The 12,015-nt window shown below is 49.0% G+C and overlaps 2 protein-coding genes across 2 annotated transcripts in view; one reads left to right on the top strand and one right to left on the bottom strand.

Moving 5' to 3' along the window:
- LOC102032708 (nuclear pore glycoprotein p62-like) overlaps nucleotides 1-3,600 on the top strand; it is a 6,533-nt gene extending 2,933 nt beyond the window's left edge. The window contains exons 4-11 of the mRNA XM_031056120.1: nucleotides 102-221; nucleotides 667-775; nucleotides 927-1,071; nucleotides 1,508-1,557; nucleotides 1,679-1,813; nucleotides 2,488-2,599; nucleotides 2,998-3,064; nucleotides 3,385-3,600. Coding sequence (XP_030911980.1) covers nucleotides 102-221; nucleotides 667-775; nucleotides 927-1,071; nucleotides 1,508-1,557; nucleotides 1,679-1,813; nucleotides 2,488-2,599; nucleotides 2,998-3,064; nucleotides 3,385-3,476 — 830 coding nt within the window. The 3' untranslated portion in view covers nucleotides 3,477-3,600. The remainder of the gene's footprint in view (nucleotides 1-101; nucleotides 222-666; nucleotides 776-926; nucleotides 1,072-1,507; nucleotides 1,558-1,678; nucleotides 1,814-2,487; nucleotides 2,600-2,997; nucleotides 3,065-3,384) is intronic.
- Nucleotides 3,601-3,858: 258 nt separating this feature from the next.
- On the bottom strand, nucleotides 3,859-11,754 carry RBM41 (RNA binding motif protein 41; the record flags this gene model as incomplete). The annotated part of the gene is made up of 7 exons (XM_031056059.1): nucleotides 3,859-4,221; nucleotides 4,530-4,677; nucleotides 5,288-5,661; nucleotides 7,100-7,304; nucleotides 11,093-11,285; nucleotides 11,382-11,498; nucleotides 11,708-11,754. Coding segments are annotated over 7 exons (1,242 nt in total), but the record flags the coding sequence as incomplete, so codon positions are not given.
- Between the last annotated feature and the right edge of the window lie 261 nt (nucleotides 11,755-12,015).

Genomic DNA, 12,015 nt, shown 5'->3' with positions numbered 1-12,015 from the left:
AGCTCCCCTGGGGCTGGGGCTGCTGCAGGGAGAGGGGAGCAGGCTGGGCACAGCTTCTCCAAGGGCCCTGCATTCCATGGCTCATGCAACCTGGTAATGCTGTCTTCTCTTCACAGTGGGTGCCACCTCCACTGGTTCCACTGGGACAGCCAGTCTGGGGACACTTGGCTTTGGATTAAAGGTTCCTGGAACCACAGCTGCCACCACAAGCACTGCCACAGGTAGGAACAGGATGCTGAAAGTCCCTGGAGAGAAGGGAGACTGAATTCAGTGCTCTGTACAGGTGTAAAGGGCCATGTCAGAGTAGCAGCTCAGCAGCTGTGATTTGTAAAGCCCTCAAGTAACTGAAATCCACAGTCTGTCTTTCTCTGATCCTTTTCCACCTCTTTGAGGAAACACAGAAGTTCTCTCACCCAGTGCAGAGGTGCAGGGGAGGAGCTGGGTGTGCTGGCAGTTCTTGGTTCTAGCAGTAAAACATGGGGATGTTGACAAGGGGTTGGGCTGGGGATGTTTTCATTCCCTCCTTGACTGATGTACGATCTGCTGTTGTTCCCTTCAGAGGGATCTGCTGCAGCTCCCCAGCCATGGGCACCCTGGAGCTGCTCTCTGTTAGAGAGGTGCCAGCTGTGTCCCCTTCTGCTGCCTGACTGGAATCTCTTCCTGCAGGGACAACTTCTGCTTCTGGCTTCCCTTTGAACCTGAAGCCATTGACCACCACTGGTGCCATTGGAGCTGTGACCTCCACAGCTGCCACAACCACAACCACCACAGCCAGGTGGGTGTTTGCTGCCATTGACCCTTTCCTGCCTGGGCTGGAGCAGCTGCAGGGCTCAGGCTGGGCTCTGGAGCAGGAAGGGGAGATCAGTGAGAGTTGTGGTGTTTGTCTGTCCTGACCTCGTGTCCTGTGCTGCCCTCACTCCTCTCAGTGCCCCCCCAGTGATGACTTATGCCCAGCTGGAGAGTCTGATCAACAAGTGGAGCCTGGAGCTGGAGGACCAGGAGAAGCACTTCCTGCATCAGGCCACACAAGTCAATGCCTGGGACCGCATGCTGATCGAGAACGGGGAGAAGGTGAGGAGGCCTCCAGAGCAACCTCATTCTGCTGGCTTGGCTCCTCCAGGGGCTCTGTTACAGGTGCCACAGGCATCTAGAACATGGTACAGATAGCTGTGAGCTCCCCTGGGTGCTTTTCACAGTCTCTGTGTGTCTCTTCTGGCCTTTAGGCCTTGGAGCTGGGAATGTGTTCTGTGCCTTTGCTCTGTGACACCAAGTTCTCTTGTGGGGGATTATTCCAAGTTTATTCCATCACTGGGGTGGATTAGTGATGAGGAATAAGGAATAAGGGAGGATCATTATTCCCTTATTCCATCTTGGGTCTCTAAATCTTTGTGTCCATCTCTCATTTCCAGCAGAACTTGCACGGTGCTGCTTTCTCCCTCCCACCTCTCTTCTTTGCAGAGCTGACTTCCTGGTTTTCAGGGTGTAATGAAATGTCTTCTGTTTCCAGATTACTTCCTTACACAGAGAAGTAGAGAAGGTGAAGGTTGACCAGAAGAGGTAGGTGACCATGAGCACTTGAATTGATTTTATTTCTTCTCTGCATTGTCCTGCCTGGCTGTGGGACAGCTCTGCAATGTCTGCAACACGAAAGGGAAGCAGTTGGCATTTCTCTTTGCAGGCTGGATCAGGAACTGGACTTCATTCTGTCCCAGCAGAAGGAGCTGGAGGACTTGCTGACCCCTCTGGAGGAGTCTGTGAAGGAGCAGAGCGGGACCATCTACCTGCAGCACGCGGATGAGGAACGGGAGAGGACGTGAGGCACCGACCTGCTGGGGATGGGCATGGGCACTGTGCTGGGCTCACAGCAGCCAGCAGCACGTGGAGCTGGGATGGGGGACAGGATTGAACAAGCAGTGGCTGCTGTCAGATATTTAATCCTGTTTTATGCATGGCAACTTAGATTTTATTCTTTAGAAACTAGAACTGTGAGTGGAAACCCTTGAATCAGCATGAAAAGCTCTTTGGATGTTGGTGTAATCAGCTGTCTGGGAAGAGGTTACTAATTTTGGCATAATCTTGGAAAGTTAATGGTTCTTCAGTGCCAGCAGTGGTGAGAGCAGAGAACTCTGTGTGGCACAAGTCACCTCGTAAGGCGTTAGTGGTGCATCATGGCTGGGTAATTAAAGGCAGTGCTTGTCTGGTTCAGGAGAGAAGGAATCCTGAATCCAGGCTCACTGCTTCCTTCAGTCCCCACAAAGCCTTGCAGGACGTCCTCCACTCTCCTGCTTGTCTGCAGATCAAGGGAGACAGGGGTTGGGAGTCCCTTCATGTGGGTTTGGAGCCTCTCTGGCTGCTGTTCCCAGGTCTCTGCTGCTCTTGGCTGCAGATGTGGAAGCTCATTCTGATTGCCCACAGTTGCTGTGACTGCAAGCAGGTCCTGAGGGTTTCCTTTAACCATTCTGATCTTGTTTCCTGTGTGCTCTGCAGCTACAAACTGGCTGAAAACATCGATGCTCAGCTGAAGCGCATGGCACAAGATCTGAAGGACATCACTGAGCACCTGAACACATCCAGGGGCCCAGCAGACACGAGTGATCCTGTAAGTGCCAGCTTCTTTCTTTATGATTTATGTTAAATTGATCTTAATGTTCCTTATGGCTGTACTCAGCAGCTTTTTTTTCAGTTAAAATTTCACTTCAGTATTGCAGACTGAGTTTTTCCACATTCATTTTCAATTTTGCCACTTCAAGCCTGAGGTGAGGAATGTTCTCCTAGTTCCTAGGGCTAAATTAAAATAAACCAAAGCCCCAGACATATGCTCTAAACTGTGCAGTTTTCTTGCTGGTTTGGAGGAGCAAAGTAGCAGCATTGCTGCACACACTTCCCTGGCCAAGTGGCTGCTGCCTTAGGGAAGCTGGGCAAGGAGAAACTTGCCTTTGACTCCTCTTGCTGTTTATGCAGTCTCACAGCTGACTTGCACCTTCTCTCTCTGCTCAGCTTCAGCAGATCTGTAAAATTTTGAATGCACACATGGATTCCCTGCAGTGGATTGACCAGAATTCAGGTAAGCTTTGTCCTGCAGCCTTTTGGGACTGTGAATGGGAAGCAGGAGCCTGTATGTGAGTGTTTGTTCATCCCTGAATTCCTGAGGATGCCTGAGGAGTGTTCCTCCTCCCCTTCAGTGGCACTGTCCCTTCTGGGCTTGAATTCTCCTGCTGTGCCTGATTAGAGGCCTCTGCTCAGAAGTTACTCCTGACAACTGCTGGTGTTTTACCAAAAAAGCCCTCCTAAAATGTTTTTCTTTGTCCTGCAAGCAAAACTGTGCAGGGTTGTGTTCTGGGATGACTGTCATTAACTGACATTAATCCCTTGTTTCTGCCACAGCTGTGCTGCAGAGGAAGGTGGAAGAGGTGACAAAAGTTTGTGAGAGTCGTCGCAAGGAGCAGGAGCGCAGCTTTAGGATCACCTTTGATTGAAACACTCCCATGTTCAAAGGATGGACATAAACACCTCTCTTTTCTGTGCAGGTTTTGAGATCCAAAATGATGACCTGGCTTTTGTTTCCTTTTCTTGAAATAAATTGTGTTGTTTGTTCCCAAAGGTGATCTTTGTTATATTGGACAGGAGAAGCTGCCTGAAGTTTGTGGGGAAGTGTGGTCTCTGTGCTTTAGCTGTGCCTGCAGACTGGTGAGATACACAAATGCTGCTTTGGAGGGCTTGGGGCAGTCTCTGTCTCCAGAGGAGCCAGCAGAGCTGGGAGGCTCCCAGGACTGAGGGTCTGCAGCAGCAGCAGTGTGCAGCACACTTGGCTCTAGAGGACTTAGGACTATAAACATCAAGAAGCACGCACTAAGGAAATACCACAATTAGTGCATTTATTTACCTGGCCTCTTCCCTCTCTCCTTGCCACAACAGTGTGTGGGCACTGCCCAGCTCTCAAGAAGAGCCCAGTCCCCAGCTCTCCTTTCCCCACTCTGAGATTGCTGGTCCTGCACTGTCCCAGGTTCAGCCACAGCTTTCCCACAACCCACTGAACTCCACAAGGCTGCTGGTTCTCCATCCCTCACGTGGCAGGAGGGTTCTCTGCAGCAGAGGAGCTGGGGATGGCAGAGTCAGCCTCTGGCAAGTGCTTCCTGCTTTTCCCAAAGGCGATGACCAGGGGCTTCCCCTGCAGCTTGTACCCGTTCAGCAGCTGCAGGGCTCTCTGGGCTGACTCTGTGTCTGCAAGGAGAGGACACAGTGAGCACAGGCACCTGCTGGCACAGGGACACAGGGTCATCCTCTGGGTGTTCCCATCTGCTGGCCACTCAGCCTGCTCTGACGTGCTGAATGAACACTGCACATGACAGACCACATCACTTCTGCCCTGGTAAATCCCCTTCCAACCCAGGGAAAGGACCATGGCACAACAGGAAGATAAAAGAAGTGAATTCCCCTGCTTCTCCTTGGCAGCAGCACAGTGCCCTGCAGGACGATGTGACACCTCTGGGAGTCAGGGAAGAACTGGGAGGCACAAGGCAGCAACTCACCAGGGAAGGTGATGAAGGCCTGATCCCTCATGCGGCCGCTCAGGAGGCGGAACTGGATCGGGGGGCTGTCCTCCCTCTGGAACCGAGCAAACAGGGACACCAGGTCCCTCACTGTCACTCGGGGACCCAGGTTCTTCAAATACAGCACCTGTAACAGGGACACACGGGGTCAGCCAGCCTTTGCCATGCAAACACACCTTCCAGCCTGTACAGCTCAAGGTGTGATTTAGCTCAACCCTCACACCCACATGCTAATGATGGCATTTAGAGGACACGTGGGTGTACAGAGAAAGGCAGCTCTGAAGTCAAGGCATCACCATGCTTGCCTGCATCAAAAGCTGACAGTTTCAGTTTATTATAAAACAGTTCAGTTTATTTAGTTCAGTTTATTTATAAAACAGTTTATTCAGTTCATTCTGTTTATTTATAAAATGCAATCATCTCCAGCTACCAGACAGGAACAGTCTGAGTAAAGTGACAGCAGGACTCAGCCAGGCCCAGACAGACAGAGCACATCTTGACAGGTGAGCTGCTGGAGCCAGGGAGGGCTGGGCTCACAGGTACAGCTCTTTGCCAGACTGGTGCCTCCCCATCAGAGCCCAAGGTCCCTTTTCCCCCCACAGTGGAGGCTCCTCTCCCCTGGCCTGCAGGATCAGCCCAGCAACTTCAAGGCAACAGCAAAGAGGAGCCTTTGCCTACTGACACAGCTTCAGGGCATCCTGCTGAGCAGGGATAAACCCTGGTTCATGTCAGCTTACCCTGCTGGGCTCCCCTGGATGGTAGGATGAGAACCTGGGGATTTTCCGGAGTTCCTCCTCTGAGAGGCGGTTCCTGAGGATCTTCTGTTCTGGGACAAACTCAACTGGCTCTTTGATAACCACAGTCCTTGGAGGGGACTGCTGGGGCTCTGTTGCAGACACACTGGGACTTGCTGCTTGTTCTGCTTGCTCCTCCTGGTCTGGAAGTGATGAAGTCTCCTCAGTCCTAGACCCCTGTGGGGTGGGGGACGAGCAGGGGTCACTTGCAGCAGACTGGACTTTTTCAGGGCATTTCTTGCTCAGCAGCTCCTGGTAAACACTCTCCAGATGAACCATGGGGTCCTTTTCATCTGTTCCTCTCTTCTGAGTGTCATCTAATTCATAACAGAGATATGTGGTAACTATCACCAATAACCTGGAAAACACAGACTGCAAGGAGAGACACAAAAAGGAAGAACCCTGTTTCACCCCAGCCTCTGTGCCCAGCCCTGCAGGTTGTTTAAAACAAGAGCAGCCCCAGCAAGTGCTGGTTCCTCAGCCCAGGATGAACCTGCAGAGAGCAGCAGCTCCACCTGTGCTACCTCAGAGCTCTTTTCAGAGATGCCCTCACTTGCTTATCTGCAGCCATATTTCAGCACTTTCTAGTGACTCCTTCAACACACTTTCCTCCCCCAGCATGTGCAGCAAGGATGGGCCATGCTGCCTTCCTGTTCCACTACCTGGAATAGGAACATTTGGCTTTCAAGGACATCAGATTAAGGTTCTGGGTTTAAAAAGGTCCATGACATGGACTGATCAATGATCTCTTTTAACTCTGTTTAATGGAAATAAGGACAAATGTGAGAGCAGCATCCCCCAGCCTTCAACTGCATCCAAATCCACTTCAGGGATGAAGCTTTAAACAAGTCATTCCTCCTCTTACCTGCTCTGTGCCTTTGCTGCCTTCACCCCCTGCAGATAAGGAACAATCCCCAGTCCCACCCAGGCACTTTGTGTAACTCAGACCTCGAGGCTCTACCAAAGCATCACCCCAGCTCCTCTCCCACAGCCTGAGCTGCTCTGCACTACATGCACCACCCCAAGGAGACCCAGAAATGCACTTTTGTGACAGTGGTCACAGGGGTCTTATGTTGAAGGAAGAGATGAGGATCTGACTCCATATTTCAGAAGGCTTGATTTACTATTTTATGATATATATTACATTAAAACTATACTAAAAGAATAGAAAGAAAGGTTCTCAGAAGGCTAGCTAAGCTAAGAATAGAAAGGAATTAATAACAAAGGTCTGTGGCTCAGACAGAGAGCTGAGCTAGCTGGGCTGTGATTGGCCATTAATTATAAATATTTAAGATGGGCCAATCACAGATGCACCTGTTGTATTCCACAGCAGCAGATAACTATTGTTTACATTTTGTTCCTGAAGCTTCTTAGCTTCCCAGCAGGAAAAAATCTTAATGAAAGGATTTTCATGAAAAGATGTCTGCGACACACTTTAAAAAGCAGGCACTTTGCTTAACTCAGGCACTCTGCTTAACTCAGACCTCGAGGCTCTACCAAAGCATCACCCAGCTCCCCTCCCACACCCCGAGCTGCTCTGCACTACATGCAACACCTCAAGGAGACCCAGAAATGCACTCTAAAAGCCTCTAAGTTCTCATAAAAGAGAACCAACTCTGCCTGCTCCTGTAAGAGAGGAAAATATCTCCTCCCACACAGCACCAAAGCAGAGCCACATCCTCAGGGACAGAACAGCGTGAGGCTCACACACGGGCAGGCTGTGTGTGCAGGAGGAGCCCTGGCTGGGGGCAGCACCTTGGTGGTAGAGGGCCCTGAGGAAGGAGTGGCGGTCCGTGCCCTGGAAGAGGGCCTGCTCGATCTCCATCTCCCGCCGGCTCAGCTGCTTGCTGCCCGCGAAGCGCTGCGGCAGCGCCAGGATGCGGCGCCGCTCCTCCAGCTTCTCCCGGATGGCATCCAGCCGCTCCTGCGTGGCCTCGGGGGCTGCCCCCAGCCCCGAGCCCTGCAAAACAACCACAGCTGGGATCAGCAACTCCGGTATTCTCTGAGACCCCCATCGTTGGAAGGAATTAATGAATCTGACTCCATGTTCTTAGAAGGCTAATTTATTATTTTATGACCTGTTGTAGTGTGTTTTTAGGCTTTATAATTATTGGAACCTGTGACCGTGTTCACAGGAGTCTTAGGATGAGGGAAGAGACGAGGATCTGACTCCATGTTTCAAAAGGCTTGATTTATTTTATGATATATATTATATTAAAACTATGCTAAAAGAATAGAAGAAAGGATTTCATCAGAAGGCTAGCTAAGAATAGTGAAAGAAAGAATGAACAACAAAGGCTTGTGTCTGGAACAGAGAGTCCGAGCCAGCTGACTGTCATTGGCCATTAATTAGAAACAACCACATGAGACCAATCACAGCTCCACCTGTTGCATTCCACAGCAGCAGATAATCATTGTTTACATTTTGTTCCTGAGGCCTCTCAGCTTCTCAAGAGGAAACATCCTAAGGAAAGGTTTTTTCATAAAAGATGTCTGCGACACGAACCCAGGAAATTCTTCTGGCGGCCCTGGAGGACTCGAGCCCCCGCCCAGGGGGCTCAGAGACCTTGGCACAGAGTGCCTCTGATTTAGCCCTTGAAAAAAACAATTACCAACCTTATATGAAGAATTACAAGCCACAGAAGTTTAAGTAGAATGATAGTGAATTTATCACAGAGTTAAAAATAGATTTTTTGGGGTTTTTAGAATGGGGGTTCAGGAGGCAAGATGGAGGAATGTATTGATTAAATGACCAATCAGGTCCACCTGTAAGGGACCAGTTTATAAAAGAAGCAATTTCAGTAAAGTTGGGGCTTCCAGGCTATCAGCCTTCTGCCCTAGAGTCTGTGTCACTTATTACCCACTCCTGACCCTTACAGTGACATGGGGGCAATTAGGAACCATCTCCCAGGCACCAACAGGTCCCATTACTGCAAGGGTAGGACAAATACAATCACACAGCACGCTCAGCTCTTGAGGGGAGTGGAGAAACAGCTCCTTTGTCATGGCCTGTCTGTGCTGCTTCCCTCTCCCTCTGTCCCTGCTGCCTCTGACAGCCACAGCTGTCACCACAGCCACCTTCAGGGACTGCACCACCATCCTCCGGCAGTTCTTTCCCCACACTACAGCATCGCCAAGCTCAAGTTTCCACCAAGCTCTTATTCTGTGACCCTGAGAACCTTATTTGCTGAAAAGTGGACCCCCAGCTGCTGCTTGGCACCCGAGGGGAGGTTTATGCTGAGTACTAAACCCCAACCAGCACCACTGAGCCAGAAACCATAGAGGAGCTGCAGCACAGCCCTACAGCTCAGCTGAGAGCAGGGAGCATCCCTGGGCACACAAACCTGACTGCAGGGGCCACTTCATGCTGCCAAAGCACACCCCAGCTGCTGGAAGGGCACTTCTCCTCCATCAGAACACGTTTTCATGGGGCTGGGGGTGCATTTTCTGTTCTCAAACTCACTTTCAGAATTATGGTGGCAATCCTTCTGCCTCAGGCAAGAAACCAGACTTAACTGCACTGAGCACAGCCCAACAGAGCTTCCCATGGTACCTCTGCCCCACATCTGCACAGCTTCTGCCATTCACCATTTCACAGCTTCCCCCAGGCACAAAAGGCTGTTTATAGGAAAGGCAATTCCCGGAAATCATTTGTTGTACTTTGTTTTCAAAAAAGCTGCCACTTAGCAGATGAAAATAACAGAAATCTGCGCTCAGTACTTTGCCAAGAGCTCCCCAGGCAATCTGAAGTTCTGTCTCAGCTGACATCATTCATCACTCATGGTGGAATATTTCACTCAGGGCCTCCACCTCCAAAGCTGCACATCACTACCTGACTTAGGCTTTCTCCATAAATATTCTCCTTCCAGAACCTGTAGAAGACATATCCTGATGTCACCCTTTTTTTTCTGTCAGAGGAGTGTTTTCCATACAAATAATTTTTTCTCAACGTCCCAGAATACATTTCATACTAAATATAACAGCTGGTACTGACAACATTGATTTTCATTCTTAAATTAACACCACTCCTCTCTGCACCAAGCTTTAATCAGGCCACACCAGGGCTGGATTTGCATTTAAACACCAAAGCAAGTAATGACTTCAGCTGAAAAGAGGCAAGCCCCTGATTAGCACGGACAACTCTCTCCTGCACACAGCTATCACTCAGGAGGAGGAGACAAAGGGAAGCCAAGGATCAGCCCAAGTTCTGGTTTGCATTTTCCAGTTTGGCAAGTTAAGAGCAGGACACCCCAGTGCACCTGACATAGGAAAACCACAAAAGCCTCTTGTGTCTAGAATGTGAAAAAATAAGGGTGAAGGTTGGGGAAGGGGAAAAACCTGCTGGAAGAGCACACAGGGAGGAGCCAAGGCAGTGCCACCACACACTTGGTCTGAGAGCTCTGCACCATTTTCATGTGGCTGTCCCAGGACCCCTGAAGGACCTGCAAGCTCCTAAGGAGAACACTCCCTACAAACAGCCATCCCAAATCAGCAGTGGCATCCAGGGATCTATCAGGATACCCAAAGGAGGATGTTGGCATGCTTTGAAATATTTTCTCCTTCTCTTCTAGCATTTAAATCCTTCACACACAGGTATAAACAGGTGAAATGATTTGAGATCAAGACAGAGGCAGGAATATCCTCACGTCCTGCTCTGTTCCAAAGGACCCACTCCCGTCTCCACCACACCTTTTAACACCGACCATTCCACCAAAGGAAAGAGGCCAGAAGAAATGTAGGATAGTGCTGGGCTAAAGGCAAGGGATACAAGGAGTGGCCATTCTTTACCAATGGCTTACAAAGGACTGGAATTTTCTACCAGAGTGCCACAGGGTCAGAGGAAGCTGACCACCCTCAGGTGAGAGCAGAGCACACCCACCTGCCACTGTCACATTTTCTGAAAAATCCCTTTGCCCAGGATTTCTTCTCCTGGGAAGCTGAGAAGCCTCAGAGAGAAATGAAAACAATAATTATCTGATTGCTTCTCCTGTGTTTGCTGCTTTGGAATGTGGTCTGGACATTGTTTACCAACTGGTCATTGTTTGATTGGTTCCATGTGAATTGTTTTTACCTAATGACCAATCACCATCAGCTGTGCTGGACTCTGAGTAATGATTTTTTCATTACCATTCTTGTTAAGCCTTCTGATGTATCCTTTCTCGTAATGTAATGTAATGTAATGTAATGTAATATAATATAATATAATATAATACAGTGTTCACAGGGGTCCCAGGATGAGGGAAGAGATGAGGATCTGACTCCATGTTTCAGAAGACTTGATTTATTATTTTATTATATATATTATATTAAAACTATATTAAAAGAATAGAAGAAAGGATTTCATCAGAAGGCTAGCTAAGAATAGAAAAAACAAATTATGCTTGTGGCTTGGACAAAGAGTCCCAGCCAGCTGACTGTGATTGGCCATTAATTAAAAACAATTCTATGAGACCAATCGCAGATCCACTTGTTACATTCCACAGCAGCAGATAATCATTGTTTACATTTTTTTCTTGAAGCCTCTCAGCTTCTCAAGAAGAAAAACTCTAAAGAAAAAAAAATTTCATAAAAGATGTCTGTAAATATAATATAATATAATATAATATAATATAATATAATATAATATAATATAATATAATATAATATAATATAATATAATATAATATAATATAATAGCCTTCTGAGAACATGGAGTCAGATTCTCAATTCCTCCTTCGTCCTGGGGACCCCATAAAACACCAGACCCACCTTCCTTGCTGAATCCTGGTTCTTCCAGAGCACGATCTCCGAGTCAGAGAGCCCCAGCTCCCGGAGAGAGGAGGTTTCCTTGTCACTCTCCTGCAGGGCCTGGAACTGCGACAGGCTCAAAGCCCCCGCAGCCTCTTCCCCAAAGGGTTTGTAAAAAGCTGCAGGGGCAAAGCATCTCCGCTTGGACTTGCACCTGGGAGCCAAAGGAACAGCACAAACAGCTCAGCGCTGAGGAACGGCGAGCAGCAAGGGGCTGCTCCCTCCCAAAGCACACCAGATCAGGACTTACTGCTCGATGGAGACACTGGTGTCCAGCTGGTGGTGAAGGAGGCTCTTCAGCTGCCTCTCTCCTTCTGTCTCCAGGTCCTCCAGAAGGAGCTCATCGCTGGACAGGCTGCTGTTCACCCTGGGGCACACAAACACAGCACAGGCATGGGAAATCAGGCAACAGGGGAAACACTGCTCAAAACACACCCCTGCTACAGCTCCTCCACCTCTTGGGCTGGTTTTATGGGATTTAAAAAACCAAGGAACCAAAACTACATGACTAAAACTCCCTTTAACATTACTAGAAAAGTCAACAGATTTGGGGCTCCTTTGAGAACATTAAAGTACCCCAAGGAATCTTCGGGTGTTTTTGTATTGATGGGGAGGGTGTTTGTTCACTTTAAAATCACACGCCATCATTTTTATTGACGGAAATCATCCTGCATCTAGCATCTAGCTGCAAGATGATGCATAACTTCCATTCAAACACAGGATCTAGCATCTAGCAGCGTCTGGCTAGTTTCAAATGAGTCAGGCAAGAAAGAAGTGAAACCGCGACGCCGAAACGAAACTGTGACTTTCAGCAGCGCTTTTCCCTTTCCGGGGTCACCTACTCCGGAGCACAGAGCCCCAAACCCAAAACCCACCCCAGAGCC

This window comes from Geospiza fortis, unplaced genomic scaffold (assembly GCF_000277835.1).
Source record: "Geospiza fortis unplaced genomic scaffold, GeoFor_1.0 scaffold157, whole genome shotgun sequence".
Classification (NCBI taxonomy): Eukaryota; Metazoa; Chordata; class Aves; order Passeriformes; family Thraupidae; genus Geospiza; species Geospiza fortis.
The sequence above is the reverse complement of the archived record's forward strand: the minus strand, read 5'-3'. Positions and strand labels throughout refer to the sequence as shown.